This window comes from Haliotis rubra, unplaced genomic scaffold (assembly GCF_003918875.1).
Source record: "Haliotis rubra isolate DU_JTF1 unplaced genomic scaffold, ASM391887v1 Scf809, whole genome shotgun sequence".
NCBI classification, from domain to species: Eukaryota; Metazoa; Mollusca; class Gastropoda; order Lepetellida; family Haliotidae; genus Haliotis; species Haliotis rubra.
Window position 1 is genome coordinate 169,938 of NW_025767534.1, and position 20,603 is coordinate 190,540.

The window sequence follows — 20,603 nt, forward strand, 5'->3', positions numbered from 1 at the left end:
ACGAGTACACCACGTTGACTAACAGGATTCGAATTCTGTTCCCGGGAACATGGGATCACCATCACCAGTGTTCTGACGACTTTCGTCTCCATTATTTCGACCCTGGTCGTATCAGTGACCAAGCCCAACACCACCACCAAGCCCATCATCATCATCATCGGGTGACTGGATAAAAAACATTTGAAATCTCTCGGCGAGGCCCTGGCTAAACTGGCCGGCAAAGCTGTCGAAGCTCTGCCTGGCATCTTGGGCAGCATCGTTTCCTGGTTGTTAGGCTTCTTGTCTAAAACGGTCACATGGCTCGGTCAAAACCTGTTGGCTTTTGTCATCGCCGTGTCGGGTCTGGTGTACGTCGCAGCTAAGGAATTATTAACCAAATGAGGCACAGTCTGACCGCAATCCCGCCGACCACCAGCGCCGTTTTGAGATCGACATGCCGCTGATTGTTTGCCTGCACGTGCAGGGGCAGCTGCCGCCGCTGTTGTTGTTGGCGAGGTGGTTCTACTTCTTCCGGTGTCGGTGCCATGTTTCGTACTGCGGCACGACTCGACTCGACTCGCGTTATTGACCCTCAGTTGCATGTCGCTCGGAGCCATGTACAATCCTGCACTGAACACGTAGTCGACCATCAAGCATATTCTGCTTGAATGCGTGGACTTATCGTCTGCAAGGGACTCACATTATGAAGCAACAAACCTAAAAGATCTGTTCTCCCGTGTGAGAGCTCATCTGATAGTGAACTACCTGAGGGAAGTTGATCTGTATCATAAATTGTAACTGTGAAATGTAACAACCATAAATTGTAACAATGAAATGTGACTAACAAATTGCCTGCCTTTAAATTTGATGCTATGACTTTCTCTGCTTTTAATTGACAATGTAATCAATATATGTCTTTGAAATAAAACTCATTCCGAGTATGTACTTACAATGTTTACTAATGCAAACTTGTTCTCGTCTCTATGTGGCAGGAATAATGCCGATGTGATGTAAAGCCCAACTCAACTCAACTCAACTCGACTTTCGAACAGGCGTATTCCAGCATGTTTTGATAGCATTTGATGGCACTCGGTGGATCGACCGATCTAGTAATGGCATCCTCGACATTAGCCACAAACCGTTTTTGCGCGTCGAAAGCAGTCCCTTCACGACCCACGATGCTGGAACGCGTTTGCGTCTGAGTGCCCAGCACGGCCCCACGTATGTTCGAATTTAATCGTTCAATCTGAAGACACCGTCCGCGGGTCCCTGCTCAAGCCTCCAAACACGGTAATCCTTGTTGTCATCGAAAGCCATGTAATCGTCATTCCAATGTAACCCCAATCTTTCACCAGCTGTTTGCTGGCTTCCACGAGAGATGGGAATGCCCAAACACCAATCTACTGACCGTCTTCGGATCTAGTTCGAATTCACCGCAAATGCGTTCGTACGCACGTCGATCGTATGGATTGATTGCGGCATTCCACGTCTTGCCCTGGAATTGGGGCGCTGATTTCTTTCAGGATACATCTGATCTGGTTGTACACGTCAAACGAGAATACAGACCGACTCAGCACATCACAGCGAGTGTTGTTCAATGTCACGCTGCACTCGGTGATCGGCGAAATTGAATGCCAGAACTGCATCAGGTTGTTAAACCAAGCGTGTACCATTATCACATTCGTGACCGAAAACACATCAATTTTAAACATGTCGATGAACCGAACTATGAAATGTAAACCATCCTTTGCATCGACCACAATACTCGGTAGCACTTATGTTATCACTTTTAGAATAAAACACTCCGGGTTTGTACGTATTTAATTGTTATTTTAAATTTAGTATACATATCTACTTATGTACGTAACGCTTCCGGGAATAACGCCATTGATAATACATCGGGTCAGCGCGAAGTCTCGCTCTGCGATATCACCTACTACCCGCGATGGATCAACATCAGCGGCAGTAACAACAGGCTGATCATCAACGACAAACACAACCAAATGAAGGATGGCTACTACAGCGTGTGCTCACTCAACGAAGACATCTTCAAACCATTGGCTAGAACGCTCGGGTTGATGTCGAACGACATACCACCGAAATCACCATGACCGGCACGAAATACCAGATCTTATTCCGTATCGCGAAGTATGTATTCATCTCGATCAGCTGAGCACGACCGACAACGTTCAAGGCGAACGACCTTCAACCCTGCTTACCTTCGACTCTGTATGACCTGATCCCCAATGACTAGGACGAATGGATGATAACCCCAGCCTTTCGCAGCGTGATTGTAAGCACGTTGAGGCAAAGATCAACCCATATGCTGTCGAGCAAACCCGGGACACGAAATGTGCCATTGCAGATGGTGTCGGAATTGGACAGCGTGGTAAACGTCCTGGAAAGTCTGCTGGCAAAATCCAGGCTGTACATCCATGTCTACGTCTGTGAACCGCCGTCAGCGCGTGACGTCGTCAAAATCGTGAAAGGGATCAAACTCCGCTGAGTCAAACAATACCAAGTTTGCTCGGTTTGCATGCGGGTAAATGTTAACGCCTACACCAGTCTGCAGGGAGTCACCGTGACCGTGGAAGACACGATATCGCTCACCAAAATTGTCCTACTCGACAACATACATCTCATGGGTTTGAAGTGCACGTCCGAAGTATTATCTGATAACCAATTGAAAACCATTTCGTAATTTTGTATAAAAAACGATGATCCATCTTCCCAATGTAATGCTAGCCAATCTCGGAGGCACGCGGGGATTCGATCTGCCCGGTGAGCAAAATACTTTGTATGACCTGCACTTAAAAGACAACGTAGATATACAAGAAGACTTCAAACAGCCCGACTGGTTGATCGACATGACTGTCACCTCACCCAACGTATCTTTTAAAAACAATGGTTACGTCTCCAAAATTACGAATCTCACGTCTTTCACTCCAGAGCTCGATGTACAAGTTTCACGAATACCAGGCCACATGGGCAATATGTTAGCTTCAAACGACGTCGCTTCATATTTACGGTTCGACGTACCCGATTACCAACGGGATTTTTTCGATTCAAATTTGACTATCAAATCTCACACCATGCTCATAATAAATGTCTATCTTGCAGATGCTCGTGGGTCAGAACGAACACTTTCGACTGGGTTGACAATACGCTGTTTTGACAGACACAATCAGCAACGGTGTCGTATCGTCACCGGGATCGACACCCTTAGTAAGCCTTGATGGAGTTCGTGTTCGATTCATGTCTCGAATATTTACATGTATGATAATCTAAACCGTATCAGCCTCAAATACATCGATCGGATATTAAAGGAAAAACAATTAAATATTATGTTATAAAATATATTTATATACAAACACACAGGATAGGACTGTATCCAGTCGTGGATGAAGTAGCAAAAACACTGGAAACAGTAGATGCGCTTCGTTTGCGACAGATATGCGAGATCAAACAACAACTACTACATGAACGTGAAACACGGTCGGCATTACAGAAAAAAAAAAACAAATCATAGGAGATTCACAATAAATTGTTTCGCGGAAATCGACATAACGTAGCCAGCCAGCCAACCAGCTCTACAGTGAGCTGCACATGATGAATAATAGCCGAGCCGAGACACACATGCACTGCAACTCGCCCACAGCGCTCGCTCAACTCCAGACTAGGAAAAACAATTGTGATCTTTGACCTGTGAACTGTGAACTGTGAAATCTGACACACCGCTTGCTTGCTCAACATAGACTAGGAAAATCGAATACCAAGACCAACGGGAGCCGTGGTGGCTCAGTTCACTAAGCTGCTGGGGTCATCTTGCTTTCTTGCAGCCGCGCAACTGTGTGATTGTGAGTTCGTATCCCGTCTAGCCTCTATGATTTCCTTGCAACTTTCGAGACTTTAGGTAAGGTTATCTAGAACGGGGCGCTCTCGTCGAGAGTACACGCCTGGATGCAATTCCACGAGGGAGAAAACTTGCGCATCTCTCTATTTCTTTCTCCCTTGTGGTGTTGTGACCGCATCAGACATCGGACAGGCATCGCCTAGCCACTATGAACAAATACTGCAATTTACATTGAACATTTAAGCTTTTGCCAGACTTACCACATGCTCACTAAAAAGTCAATATATCAGAAACTATTCAACCGATTTTCGTGAAATTTGGCATGTACCTCTACCAGTAGTATACACAATACCGAAACGGGATTAGGGACTTCCCAAGGCCTTAATTTGGAAACTTAAGGCTTTGGGAAGGACCTGGTCTCGTTGCACTATTGTGTTTACTACTACTTTCGTTTGCCCAGTAGTTTATGTCACGATAAATAACAACAAAACCAAAGGATATAATGCAATGAGTGTTTCATACTTAAGCCTGTTGGTTCCAGAAGCGTCCTCAGTTTATTATTTTTGGTCACGGTGTCAGGTCTGACTAGATGCCCCTGGTTGGCGGTGCAGTTTCTCTCAGCATCAGTCCAGTTCCTTTTCTCTCTTGTTTCAATCCTGTAGCACGTGTCACTGTCAACATCCAATGTGTAGCCAGGTGAAGATACACATAGCTCTGAAAAGCAGAACAAAACATGTGCTAACCTATCAGAGATTATTTTCCGTCTTTACAGTGTTTCATATATAGTGTTGACACTTTCTTAATTAATGGTGTTGAAAAAACAATTTTACTTTAAAACACCATAAACACTCATATCGATGCCTTTGAAACATCTGGTTAAATTACAAAGCTTTATGGTTATGTTATTTAAACACGGTGTCATTAATGAAGGGTCAAACTGTTGGTAACACTATTTCTTAAAAGTAAAATCTTCGTCTGTGTTTGAAATATATACAAATGAATGTTTTACAAACACTCTTAACAGTATGTAAAACACCTAAGGCCATTGAAGTGCCATTATTACGTTCCTTAACGCCCGATACATTCTGTTACAAATGGCACATTCTTTATTCAGATTGTTAATATGGAAATACACCTGCCATTTAATGTCATTGATTTGCACGTGCATGTTGTTCTATCCATGGAAAGTGGACAACTATACACATGCATTGATGCTTTTTCACTGTCGTTCACTGTTCAGGTACCTTTTTGAAATCGAAGCTTAAAAGGAGACATTTACTGACACTTGCTGAAGGGGGTAAGGAAATAGGCCTTTTGAAATCTGGTCAAACTTAGCGGCCAGTTGATGTCTGCTTTAATGTGAGTCAGAGTGCTATTGGTAAAATGTGGCAGAGATTTTAAGCCAATGGGTCCGTGGAAAATGCATGTCAACCAGGTCGCCCCAGAGTTACAACAGTCTGAGATGATAGGCACATGACTACACTGCGTTACGTAACATATTGCTTAACTCAGGAGATCGTCTGACAGAACACTTAAATGTTAACAATTAAGGATATGCAGGAGCACCGTTCGTCGATTGGCAGCCAGACTACGCTGCTGGTGACCCGCTAACACTAACTAACACCACGTTACGGGCAGGCGCGTTTGCGATGGAGTAGACATCATGGCCGCTGGAATCAACGTCAATAGTCTCATGTTCTCTTCACAGATGAAAGCAGATTCAATGTGTCCTTCCATAGGGACAGGATTGTCACGGAATACCTTAAGCAGCAGGGCGAAGAGCGGATGGAGTGGCCAGCACGCTCACCAGACCTCAACCCAATGGAACATGCCTGGGATGAGCTCGGTCGACGTCTGTACACAAGTCACCCAGCTGTGGCCAGCACCAGTGGATCTCCCAAGACTTTGGAGAGCACTGGTAAAGGAATCGAATGTGATTCCTCGAGCTTTGTTCATGAACTTGATATGGAGGATGAGAACAAGGTGCACCTGTGTCTTTGACGCGCGAGGACGGTACACATGATATTGAATGACCGAGTGCTTCATGTTTGTCGTTTTCATTTTGGGGGTTGGGAAACTGATCTTTGCTTACTAGTGTTGTTGTGGACTTTTAGTCTGTATGTCAAACGTTCATTTCTATCGACTGTACCTGTGTAATTGCGACATATGTTGCCACCAAGGCGATGTCCAACCTTACACCTACAGGAACCCTCGTGGCAGTGGGCATGGAACAGTGAGATGCAGTCCACATCCAGTTCACAGTCAGATCCAACAGTAGCCAAAGCTGAAAGAGTGGTAGTAATGTTACAATATTCAACTGAAAGACAAAATACTCTTCTTCTTCTAATGTTTTACACTTGGATACTTAATCTGCTCTGTGATTCGATTAATCGCATTGTTCCCACATGAAAGTTTACAACTGAAATCTAAGTATTTCCATTTGCAATGATATTCACATAATAAGTGCAGGGATCGAACTTTTTTTTTTCAATTGTACCTCATGAGCACCATCCTAATAATTTAAGTGTGCCATTACCATTTCAAGTGTGGCATAAACTCATAGTCTATTAAACTTGAAAACATTACAAGACCTGACGTGCAGGATTTGAAGTGATTGTCAAAGTTGTAATCGTATTATAACCTTCACTACTAAATCATCAGTAAAAAAACAATGATAGATAAGTATTTTTGTATATTTGCTGACCTCAAACTTTGACAAGACATTGATGATTAGCTGCCTGTCTGACCTGTTCACTTTATCATTGTTCACAACTCAGAGGCGTATCTAAATATAAATAGGGATCTTAAAGACTTGAAGTTTCCAAAGAATTTTAAAATCTTCTGCTGTTCCACGATAAGAGACAATTAAAACCTCAGTTTCTTTCATGTTTATCGAACACGTGTCACTAACACTCTCGCATATTGTCTGCTTCCGAGATCGCCCATAATTCAGTTTGGACATGCGCAGTAATCATAATAATGGTCGCTCCCATACGATGTTTACATTGCCGTTTTCCGAGAAAATATCTTCACAATTCGTTTAGACATTCACTTTAAAGCATGATCAATAATAACGGTAAAAAAATACTTTAGTGCACATTCGCTAATAAATCAAGAGTGTCATAAAGGCACGCAGGTAGGAATTACTACTACGATTGCAATTACGATTTTATCAGTGCTGTGGATATTATTATATATAATAATTTCAATCCCTGAAGTGGCTTTTTTTTTGTCGGTAGTATATAAGGTCTACTGCCTGCTCAAACACCTGGTTAAAAACTTTAGATTAATGAGATATTCCAGACTTTGAGACCTGAAATAATTCTTTTCTTGACAGCACTCCATTTATGATGAATCTGAGAATCCAGAGATCCCTTTTAATCTTCGCAGGAAAGTAAGATAAATGTGAATGATCAAAAAGCTTTTAGTACTGATGATAAGCCCACTACAACTTCTGAAGCTATGGTGGAATTGAATTCAGTGAATGGTATATAAAATCGACAAGTGCTTAAGCCAAATTTATTGAACATGCATCTTATGTCAACGATGAATACGCTCATCCATAGTTTAACAACATACATTAAGATATTGCCGTTTCTTCACCACTAATTAGTACAAAAAGGTATCTTCGGATTATTGTAAGTTTATGGATAACAACTTGTTTTATTTCGTTTCCATAAAGTTTGTTCAATATTGTTCGTCCCATCGATATGTGTGGCATTTCTCATGGCAATGAGACCAGTGAAGATGCAGGGTAGAATAGGTCTTAAGCAACCGATGCTTGCAACAAAAGGTGACTATGCTGGTCGTAAGAGGTGAGTAACGGGATCGGGTGGTCAGGCTCGCTGACTTGGTTGACACATGACATCGGTTCCCAATTGCGCAGATCGATACGCATGCTGTTGATCACTGGATTGTCTGGTCCAGACTCGATTATTTCAGACCGCCGCCATATAGCTGGAAAATTGCTGAGTGCGGCGTAAAACTAAACTCGCTCACTCATTTGACGAGGCCCCATATGTGGTTTTAAGTGCCCAGTTTGACAGTCTCTTAAAAACAACCAACCTATGACTTGAAATATTTTAATATCCAACAAAATGTATACACACGGAAAAATGCATCGCTACACTGTGACTATTAATCCCAATACAGCCGTTAATATTCATATCATAATTATGTTGATTATATAGACCCTTTGTCATACGTAGAACTTAGATATGCACTTGATGCTATCAAAGGCATGACAATATGTGCAATGCTTGTTCCCGTCATTAAACACATATCAAGTTATAGTACACAACTCCATAACTTGAAAAAAGCAATTGATTTCATTGTTGATAAGCACATATAGGGCCTCCTCAAATGAGTGAGCGAGTTGGGTTTTACGTCACTTTCAGCAATATTCCAGCAACATCCGGGTGGGGACACCAGAAATGGCTGTACCCATGTGGGGAATCAAACAAGCGTTACAACGGGGGATGCTTAAGCAATCGACCTACCCCACCGTCCCCAGGCGCGTAGCAGGCAGTTGTTTTTGTATAAGCCCGACAGGTTGCAGAGCTTCATATTTAGATAGTATTGAGGGCTTGTCCAGACTTTTTAGCAACAATCATGTGCAAGTTCGGGCTTGTTTTTATTATGGTAGCTACGCCCATTGTCCCCTCAACGGATAATGGCTCAAAGATGGCAAGTTATTGGTACATGGAATGCTGGCATGTCATTGAGGGATATTGCTAGAGATGTTGTTTGTCATCCATCGACTACCAACCATAAACAGACAAATGACTTTAAGGGCCGTCCGAGTTCAAGTCGACCACGAGTGGCAGTTTACTTGGAAGATGAAGCCTTTCTCAAAGTCTCAAATTTCCGTGCATATAAAGTTGAGTGTGAAAATAAAGCTACCTCAACCTCATCGTTTGTCCAACAGAAGGCCGGCACCCATGAAGGGCCACCTCCTCGTGGTGGGTGCTGGGTCACGCTAAGCGCCCTTCAACCCCCCGTTGTGGACCCGGGGGGATATTAGGTCCACCAACCCGTTTGCCGTGGGTTGCGCCCCTGTGTCGGTGGATGACGGGATTCTGGTGGTTGAGGGCAATAGGATCCTGGAACCGTGTTCCTGTTGCCCAACACACCACTTCGGCCCTTACTTCACCTAGACGGGTGGTGGAACTGGCCCGGTTCCATCAATCGGCTGGTCACGCCAAGCCCTGTGCGTGGTGACTATATTGCACATTATATTATCATTGGGTCTTGGATTTTTTGGATCTAATGTGTTTGAAATGTTATTACTTTAAATTGCCTAGAGTCCTATGCCAGAAGGCGGTGGCTCATGGGCCAATCTGGTGATAATAGACCTCTGGAATCTGTGATTCTTGGGAATGGTGTCATGGGCCGAACCAGCCTGGCATTTATTCTTTTAGTTTTCCATAGCTTTTCAAGTCTTTGTCTCTGGAGTATAACGCCACTGTGTCCCTGGTGTCAGCATCTAGGAGATCCGGTGCTATTTGACACTGTCCTTGTTGACACTCCGTGGTGGGTGGGGATCAGTGGTGCTGAATCTATTTACACTTATCATGGATCCCACTCCATCTGGTTCATTGCGAAACGAAAAAAAGCGACGTTTCGAACATGTTGATGACCCTTCAAAAACTGTTTCTTCGAATTCTGACTCATGGGCTCGTTTCCTTGTGATTGAGGCAACTGATTTTCTGCCTATAAAACTAAATCCTTTTGCGATATCTAAGGCTGTTTCTGGAATTTGTGGAGATGTTGAGAACGTCACCCGTCTCCGTAGTGGTTCACTTCTGGTGGAATGTGCACGGAGACAGCAGTCTCTCAATTTTTTGTCCATCACAACTTTTGCCAATATTGAGGTTGCTGTGTCTGTGCACAGAACATTAAATTCATGTCGAGGAATCATTCACGACAGAGCTCGCCGTCTGTTCGACATGTCAGAGGATGATATTGCTGCAGAGCTTGTAGATCAAGGTGTAACCGCTGTAAAACGTTTCACCGTCAAGAGAGAGGGTACCCTTGTGAAAACTAATACATATCTCTTGACGTTTGCCCGTGCATCTTTACCACAGTCAATTAAGGCAGGATACTTTAATATCGGAGTGGATGTGTATGTCCCCAGTCCACTCCGGTGTTATAAATGCCAGAAATTTGGTCATGGATCCAACTCTTGTCGTGGCTCTGTGGTGTGTCATCGCTGTGGTGACAATCATGAACACGCAGACTGTGACAAAGAGTTTAAATGTGCAAACTGTTCTGGTCCACATGACTCTTCATCCAAATCCTGTCCCGTTTGGAAAACGGAATCAAAAATAATGAAGCTGAAGTGTGAAAAGAACATCCCATACCTTGACGCTAAAAAACTCTTTAAAAGTGAGAATCAGACTCCATTACATCCGTCATACTCTGCTGCAGTAACTCGGTCTGTAATGACATCCTCTGTTACCTGTCAAACAGATCTGACTTGGGTCAAGTCAGAGAAGCCCATGAATTCTTCTTCACCCTTACCCTCGACATCCCGAGCCACGCAATCTCCATCTGCCTCTCAGACCTCATCTGGATCTCAGACTTCATCTGTCTCTCAGTCTTTATCAGACTCTCAGACTAAGACTCAGCCAGAGACATCACAAGCGTCAGCTCAACAGTCAAACACTGGTCATTTGCCCAAAAAGAAAGGAAAAAAAAATTCAACAGGAAACAACAATTACCAACTGTCCCAATACCTTCAGAGGTTCCTTTTGAGAACCCCTTTGAACCTCTAGATATGGAGGTGTCACCGTCCACTCAGGACACCCGGAGGAGCTCCACTTCCTCACATTCACGTGGACGATCACCAATTGAGGCACCATGACTCAATTGTCCACTATAATTCAATGGAATTGCAGAGGACTCAAACATAATTTCAACGAGATTCAATTACTAACACAGGATTTTCAACCGTCAGCTATATGTCTCCAAGAGACATATCTAAAATATACCGATAACTTTATTCTGAGACGGTATAGTGATTATCACTCTTTCTCTCCTCCAGGAGACAAAGCAACTGGAGGTGCTTCCATTTTGGTACGGCAAGGGATAATACACAGCCCTGTTCCTCTTAGTACAAATCTTCAAACTGTTGCTGTTCACATCACCCTGCATATTGCATTGACTCTGTGCAGTTTATACATTCCTCCCTCTACTGATATTAGACAGTCGGATCTTAAAAACCTATATGACCAGCTTCCGAAGCCATGTATCATCATGGGCGATCTGAACGGTCACAACCCACTTTGGGGAAGTGACCATACTAATACAAAAGGTAAAATCCTTGAGGAATTCATTTCCGATAATAATTTATGTATTTTTAATGATGACTCAGCCACTTATTTACATCCAGCTACGGGAACATATTCTTCCCTGGATCTATCACTCGCCGATTCCAACGTATATAATGAATTTGAATGGGGGGTACATGATGACCTATGTGGGAGTGATCACTTTCCCACCATTCTCAGAGCGGTCAACCCTGGTGAAGATCCACCTTTATCACGACGGAATTTTGCCAGGGCTAACTGGTCATTGTATCAGACACTATGTACTGATCACTTAAAACATGACATTTTTGCGAACAGCGAAGATCCTATACAGTTATTTTCAGATATACTGAACAACATTGCTGACCAAACTGTACCAAAGTCCTCTGCAATTCCACACCTTCGTAAGCCATGGTTCAATAATGACTGTAAACAGGCCAGAAAGTGTAGGAAGAAAGCTGAAAAGTATTTTCGCCGACATCCTACTGTCCATAATCTAGACAAAGTTAAAATTTTAAATGCTAAGGCTAGACGTGCTTTTAAACAAAATAAGCGTCAGTCTTGGCGAACTTATGTTTCTAAAATAAATTCACGCACACCTATGTCAAAGGTGTGGAACATGATTCAGAGAATAAAGGGCAAAGGTTCTAAATCTACTGTTCACCATCTGAAGGATGGTGATAATTTATTAACTGATAAAACTGATATTGCCAATAAACTTGGTGAAACTCTCGCCAAGCACTCATCTTCATCCAATTATGTCCCTGAGTTTCAAAACTTTCAGAAACAACAGGAGAAGAAAAGGTTACATTTTAACTCAGGCAATGGTGAAGATTATAATGAATTATTTTCAATACATGAGCTACATACCGCCCTTGAGCAAGCTCATGATACAGCAACAGGGGCTGACGATATCCACTATCAGCTCCTGAAGCATTTGCCCGAACCATGTTTGGAAACATTGCTAAATATTTTTGATTCAATATGGACTTCAGGGAATTTCCCAACTTCATGGCGTAATGCCATTGTCGTCCCCATTCCAAAACCCGGCCGGGATCATACTGATCCATCAAATTACAGACCAATCTCTTTAACGAGTTGTGTCTGTAAAACCATGGAAAGAATGGTAAATAATAGACTGACATGGTATCTTGAAACCAATAATCTCATAACAAATATTCAATGTGGTTTCAGGAAAAATCGTAGTACCATTGATCATTTGGTACGTTTAGAATCCTTTGTCAAAAATGCAATAGTTAATAAACAACATGCAGTGTCGCTATTCTTTGATCTCGAGAAAGCGTACGATACCACCTGGAAGCATGGCATTTTAAAGGATTTATATGATTTTGGTTTAAGGGGTCGTTTACCTCTTTTTATATCACAGTTTTTAAAAGACAGGCAATTTCAAGTCCAAGTGGGTTCAACCCTGTCTGACCATTACAATCAGGATCAGGGTGTCCCACAAGGCAGTATTTTGTCTGTCACTTTATTTAGCATTAAGATCAACAGTTTATCCAAGGTTTTAAACGATTCCATTGATGGATCACTTTTTGTAGATGATTTTAACACTTCTTGTCGCGGTAAGAATATGCATACTATTGAACGGCAACTACAGTTGTGTTTAAATAAAATACATAAATGGTGTCTTGAAAACGGCTTTAAATTTTCTAAATCAAAAACAAATTGCATACACTTCTGTCGAAAATATAAACCACATAAAGACCCAGAACTGTTTTTAAATGGCACTCCCATCAAGGTTGTGAAAGAGGCCAAGTTCTTAGGTCTCATTTTCGACTCCCATTTAACTTTTCTTCCGCATATCAAATCTCTCAAAACTAAATGCCTGAAGGCACTTGATTTATTGAAAGTCGTGTCTAATTCAAGGTGGGGAAGGGATCAAGCTACGCTCCTACACCTTTACAGATCACTTGTCCGCTCGAAGCTTGATTATGGCTCCATCGTTTATGGTGGAGCCTGCAAAAGCAACCTAAAACTCTTAGATTCAGTCCACCATCAAGGTCTGAGACTTTGTCTTGGGTCCTTCAGAACATCTCCTGTTGACAGTCTCTACGTCGAGGCAGATGAGCCTTCTCTTACCCAACGCCGTATAAAATTATCATTACAGTATATTACGAAGCTATATTCTAACGAGTCTAATCCTGCGTTTCACTGCATCTTCACTCCTCTTTATGATGATTTCTATAACAAAAAGCCTTCTCTTGTTCCGCCTCTTGGGCACAGAATTAAACCATTCCTTTCTGCTGTCGGCATTGAGCTGGAGAATATATCTCCTTCTCGTCTTCTTTCTTCTCCTCCTTGGCAATTGGTGAGGCCAGACGTTGACTTAACATTAACCACATTTAAAAAATCCGAAACTAATGATTTACAGTATAAACAAGAATTTAGTCAGTTAAGAAATAAATATAATACCTATAAATCCTTATATACAGATGGATCCAAGGATGGTGGCGCGGTTGCTTGTGCCACTGTCATTGGGTCCAAAACAATATCTTCCAGACTACCCAATGACAGTTCAATTTTCACAGCAGAAGCAAACGCAATACTAACAGCTCTTAAATATATTAATAAACACCGTAAATATAAACAATATATCATCTTTTCAGATTCTCTTTCGCGTCTTCAGGCTATTAAAAATCTTTCTTGCAAACATCCACTTTTATTAGAAATTATTGAATTGTATAATGAGCTTGCTACTAGCCAATGCGACATCGTCTTTTGTTGGTTACCCAGCCACGTTGGCATTTCTGGGAACACGATGGCTGATATTGCTGCTAAGGCTGCACTCAACAAATCTGTGACACCACTTCTGCTCCCATACTCTGATTACAAAGCTTGCATTAGATCTTACATCCGTGATCTGATGCAAAAGAAGTGGGACACCCAAGTAGGTATCAATAAATTACATGCAATAAAACCCTATATCGGTTACACTTACTTGGGTTGTCAGTCCAGGTTTGAAGAGGTCATCATACGACGATGTCGTATTGGCCACACAAGATATACGCATGAGTACCTATTGAAAGGTGAGGATCCTCCGTTTTGTATCCCTTGTGATGAACGAATCACGGTCAAGCATGTCTTGCTTGACTGTGTTGAATATTCCATCACAAGGGATATTTATTTCAAAGTAAAAACTATGAAGGATCTTTTTAGTCATATAAGTTCTCATTTAATTATTGCCTTTTTAAAAAAATTAGACTTGCTAACTGATTTGTAAATAGATATATATTTTATTATTGGTAGTTTAAATTAGTAACTGATGTTGTTAGTGGCTGTACCCTCAACGGGGGTTGAAGTAGCGTAAAATTATTGTCCTCCTGAGAGGGTACGTAAGTCCCAAAACATTTAGTCAATTTAAGTGTACCAGGTTTTTAATCGTAGAATATGTGTACTTTTAATTTATGGCTAGGTTTCTATTCTGTCGCCAATGGCTGAAGGGATGGTGTAAATTCAGCTAGGGTCCATGCAGGAAGCAAATGTACTGTAAGTCCCCATGGTCCCTAGTATGGTGATCTAACTTCAGTTGTTGGCGATCAATAGCCTGTTTTTATATTGTATCGTCTTGTATAGTTCAAATGTTTTAGATTTAGTTACTAGTTTTATATCTATATCTGTGATAATCTAGTTATTTTACTGTCCTTCGTCGGCAGAATTTTCTAATTTCACTTAAATTGTTGATATATTGATAACTTGCTTTAGTCACGATATGGCTGAAATATTGCCGATGTGACTTAAAATCTTAACTCACTCACTCACCCAACAGAAGGCCCCCCGTGAAGAGCCACCTCCTCGTGGTGGGTGCTGGGTAACGCTAAGCGCTCTTGAACCCCCCGTTGTGGACCCGGGGGTATATTTGGTTCACCAACCCGTTTGCCGTGGGTTGCGCCCCTGTGTCGGTGGAGGAAGGGAGTGGTTGAGGGCACTGGTTCCAGGAACAGTGTTCCTTGCCCAACACACCACTTCGCCCCTGACTTCAACTAGACGGGTGGTAGAACTGGCCCGGTTCTATCAATCGGCTGGCCACGCCAAGCCCTGTGCTATACACAAGAAAGTAAATGATTGTTTCCCAAAAATTCAAATTTGGAAATATCATATTTCCAAAAATTTACAAAATTGGAAACATGATATTTCCAAGGCTTGGAATTTTTTTGGAAATTTAGGAAGGATTTTACCACTACTTCTTTCAGTTTCTCCTTTTCCCAAGGATCCCCATGCGTGTATAGACTGTGTATTCGTCCTCCAAGGAGTGTATTCGTCTGATGCGATCAACTAGGAACTAATTCTATATATTAGTATAACCAGCGAGACTATAAGACGTTGTAGATTATCCCTGGTATAACTTCACTCATCTGGATCCTTCTTGTTCTAAGTGTCAAAAATTGAAATTGACTGTTTTATTTGCCCTTGGCATGGCTAGCATTTTCCAAAATACCGTTTTAAGTGTATGTTTTACTTATTATCCACAGAAGCGAAAATAGTTTTTGACCTGTCTCGGTTTGCATAAACATAAATTACATAGACCTACGTTACATCATGGATTAAATAAAAGTTTACCGGACCCACTGACTGACTGGACAGGGTTTATTACATGTCATAAAAGTGAACCCTTGCCAGGGAATAATAGGGTTATTGTAGTAGAATACATTCTCTAATTGGTACCCTCTTATTAACACCTGTCACAAGGGATGGATCGTTTGGGGGTTTATCATTGCGTAATCAACAGTCAACAGACCCTGAATTGTTGTAATAAGACTGTAGGCGAATTGGGATGTAGGCGAATAGAGAACAACCCGTTTGGGTGTGTGGTCCGAGACGGCGTTATGCAGTTCGTGTATTCACGAAATATCATGAACTTGTTTGGCTATGTTGTCCACACACGGGCGGCCTGAGGCAAAACAACCCAAATGAATTCCTTCTTAAAAAAATTCATAGTGTAACTAATTAATTTGGTCATTTACAATGAAAGGTGACTAAGTGTTTAATGCATTATTCATTTTAGATCTTGTTAAATGATTTCTAGAGAAATCAATACACAAGTTCATATCACAGATGATTCCAGATAGAAATAGTTCATGGGATTCTAGTTTATGAAAAGCATTACATTCCAAAATAAGCGGGCCAATCTGTTCTCTAATGCTAAGGAATTATTACCACTTACATGACAATAGTTTGAGAAGGCGTCGACTCAGGAAGCCGACCTTTTGATTTTTATAAAGCTCAGGACGTTGACAAGGGGGTACGCTTTAAAGTTTAGGTGTTATTTTAGCACATTGCTAATCTCATGTGACGTGTTATCACAAGCTGGTGGTTGAAGGAAGTGAACACATCGCACACGGGAGCCGACCGTGTAAAAATATGATTAAAACAATCATATGATGAACACATTTAAAAGGGCACTTATCCAGAGCAATTTCCGCGCACTGGTTGTTGCTTTTGTTATTGTTTTTCTCCCCTTAGTACCCGGATGCTTTCAACTGCTTCGTAATTGATAGTATAGGTATAGATTGATCAACAAAAATGAAATCTGTTTTACTCGATACTATTTCCATCTTCATTTTTATTATAACAAATGAAAACATTTTGAAGTTTAATCATCTGCCAGTGGTAAAAAACTTCAGGACTGAAAAAGACTGTATGTCTTTATAGTTTGTCTTATAATCCTAATTATTTTATTGTCATATTGAAACTTAATAAAAAGCCTACGATCTGCTTATACTTATAGTGTATTTCTAACATGACTGTTATATCTAGACATTTGATAGAATGCCAACATGAATCATATTTCACACACGCCCTAAGTGTATGTTGTCTGTCTTATTACGCTACACGGCGGAAAAAAATGATTACGTTGAATGCTACCACAAATGAATAAAAACAAACTGCAAATATTAGAAATAAAACAAACTAAAGTCTGCAACAATGCCAGGCTATTACTTTGTTCGAGGGATGTATCCATCAATATCCACATAGGTTTAGTCCCAATTTTGACAGTCCCAAATTTGACAGTGAAATTTCTCACTTCTGTAATTGGCACCCCTTGAAGAGCAACCTCCTCGTGGTGGGTGCTGGGTAACGCCAATGGCTCTTCGCCCCCGTGTGGACCCGGGGTCGAATAGGTCCACAGCACCCCATTGCTGGTTGTAACAGGCGACCAAATTGGGCAACCCGTTTGCCGTGGGTTGCATCCCTGTGTCGGCAGAGGAAGGGAGTCTGGTGGTTGAGGATGACGGAACCGGCAATAGTGTTCAATAATCCAACACACCACTTCGACCCTAACTTTGCCTAGACGGGTGGTAAAATAGGCCCGATTCTACCAATCGGCTGGTCACGCCTTGCCCTGTGCATGGAATGTCTATACAAAATTTGGTATTACATAACACTTTTGACCATGTTCAAAATGTTAACAAATATTTTACCAAAACAAATAGCCTCGCAGACCCATGCACAGAAGGCGGTGGCTCATGGGCCAATCTGGTGATGCTGACCTCCGATTTCTGAACGTCTCCAATTGATTGTCATGGACAGAACCATCCTGACCCTTAATCTGGTAGGCAGCTACAGCATTTCATGTCAAATTCGCTGGAGTATAACACCCCCTTATCCCTGGTCTTTGCAGCTTAGAGACCCGCTGCAGTATAAGATCGTCCTTGTTGACACTCCACGGTGGGTGGGGAGAGGGGATGCCGAACCACATTACCCACGACATGGCTTCCCATTATCCCGGTTCAAAACGAAGACACATGGATGATGACAATTCCTCGTCTGACGAGAGTACGCCCCTCCGACCTGACTACTGGCCACGTTTCCTGATCATTGAGGCTTGTGACAAGCAACCTTTGCAATTGAACCTTTTTTGCAATCTCCAAAGGTATCGCTGGTATCTGAGGAGAGGTTGCCAATGTTACAAAGCTTAGATCTGGCTCTCTCCTTATAGAATGTACCCGGATACACCAATCACCTCAAAATACAAGAATCTGTCAATATCAAGGTCGCTGTCTCAGCACACAAAACACTTAACTCGTGTAGAGGCATTTTACGGGACAGAGCTCGATGCCTGTCTGACATGACTGAAGAACAAATTGTCAAGGAACTCTCTCAGCAATCGGTCACAGCCGTAAAACGATTCACCTTCAAAAAGGATGGTGTTGTTCAACCAACGAACACTTATCTCTTCACGTTCGCGCGAGCAAACATTCCTGACTCGATTAGAGCTGGTTATTGTAGCATTGGTGTGGAGGTGTATGTGCCCAATCCACTCCGGTGCTACAACTGCCAAACGTTTGGACATGGATCCAAGTCCTGTCGTTCCTCTGCTGTTTGTTACCGCTGTGGAGACAAGCATGAGGGCACCGACTGTACTAAGGAAGTGAAGTGCACAAACTGCGGTGGTAACCATATGGCCTCTTCCAAGTTCTGTCCAGTGTGGAAACGCGAATCCGAGATACTAAAGATCAAGCACAAAGAAAATATCTCCTTTCACGAAGCAAAGAAGAGGGTTGCAAGTTTAACTGCAGCCCCTTCAACCATCACCTACTCTTCTGCTGTCTCCCGTCCTACTATCACTACTGCAACCATCACATGTCAGACCGACCTGACATGGATCATGTCTTCTCAGCCAACTGAACTCAACACAACTCAGCCTATCTCAGCAACTCCATCTCCAACGCCAAAAGTATAAACCTCTGAATCACAAACACCAGAACAAATGCCAAAACCAGAAACAGAAACTGCGCGCAGAAAAGGGAAAAAAAGAGGCTAGAGAGACTAAAACAACTTGAGCAACTGCCAAACACAAAACCAAAGGCCACCTCTCCTTCAGAGGTCCCCATCGAGGTCCACAACTCCTTTGGCCCTCTGCATATGGAGGTAACTCCAACTCAACCTCACACCAATAGGAGTTCATCAAACGCTTTCTCACGTTCACGTGACATGTCACCAGTGGAAGCACCATGACTCCACAAAACATGATCCAATGGAATTGCAGAGGAAGTAAGAATAATTATAATGAATTACAGCTATTGATTCAAGACTTCAAACCACCAGCGTTTTGTCTCCAAGAAACCTACCTAAAAAGGACCGATAAATTCGACATCCGTCGGTACAGTTCCTACCACTCCTTTTCTCCTCCCGGTGTAAAAGCTAGAGGAGGCACTTCTATCCTGGTGAGGCAGGGCGTCCTTCATAGCCCCGTTCCACTTAAAACCAACCTACAAACTGTTGCTGTCCGCATGACCCTGAACATAGGGTTTACACTATGTTCCTTCTATCTCCCTCCCATCTCAACTGTTCGCCTATCAGATCTTCAGAACTTATATGATCAACTCCCGAAGCCCTGCATAATCCGGGGCGACTTCAACGGCCATAACCCCCTTTGGGGCAGTACTGATACAAATAGTAAGGGAAAGGTCCTTGAAGAGTTTCTCTCAAATAATGATGTATGCATCTTCAACGATGGATCAAACACCTACCTCCATCCTGCCACTGGATCATACTCTGCTCTCGATCTATCACTTACAGATTCTAATCTTTTAAATGAGTTTGAATGGTCGGTCCATGACGACCTTTGTGGAAGCGACCACTTCCCAACAATTCTTACTCCTATCAACCCCACGGATGAACCACCATCAACAAGATGGAATTTTACTAAGGCCAATTGGCCTTTATTCCAAACCCTATATTCAGAAAAACTTAAGCCGGACAACTTCAGGAATGTTCCTGACCCCATGGAACTATTTTCAGACGTCCTAAATGCCATCGGAGACAAAACTATTCCCAAGTCCTCTGCAAACCCGCACATACGCAAACCATGGTTTGATACAAACTGCAAACAAGCTAGGAAAAATAGGAAGAAGGCGGAAAAATATTTCCGACAACATCCTACAGTGCATAACCTCAATGCTGTTAAAATGACAAATGCCAGGGTAAAACGTACCTTCAAACAAACTAAACGCCGGTCATGGAGGAAATATGTGTCAAAAAATCAACCCCAAACACCCATGTCCAAAGTGTGGAACATGATTCAAAAGATTAAGCGCAAAGGGTCAAAATCAGGAGTTCACCACCTGAAAGCTGGTGACTCCCTTCTAACAAATAAATCTGAAATTGCAAACAAACTTGGCGAAACTTTGGCAAACCACTCCTCCTCATCAAATTATAACCCTCAGTTCCAGAAATACCAAACCCAACAAGAAAAGAAACCAGTCAATTTTAACTCTGATAATGGGGAGGATTACAACGAAACGTTTTCCCTCCATGAATTACGTACTGCCCTAGGACAGGCTCACGACACTGCAGCAGGAGCTGATGAAATCCATTATCAGCTTCTGAAACACCTCCCTGACACAGGCTTGGAAACACTCCTAATATATATTTGATGACATATGGACATCCAGACACTTGCCCCCTTCGTGGCACAATTATCATCCCTATACCAAAAA

General features: G+C 42.3%; 1 protein-coding gene across 1 annotated transcript in view; it reads right to left on the bottom strand.

Annotated features, from left to right (window-relative positions):
* LOC124261784 (C-type lectin domain family 4 member D-like) overlaps positions 1–20,603 on the bottom strand; it is a 70,590-nt gene that overhangs the window by 32,741 nt on the left and 17,246 nt on the right. The window contains exons 2-3 of the mRNA XM_046696135.1: positions 5,982–6,116; positions 4,355–4,546 (exon numbers count right to left, since the gene is read on the bottom strand). Of these exons, the coding sequence (XP_046552091.1) occupies positions 4,355–4,546; positions 5,982–6,116 (327 nt within the window). The remainder of the gene's footprint in view (positions 1–4,354; positions 4,547–5,981; positions 6,117–20,603) is intronic.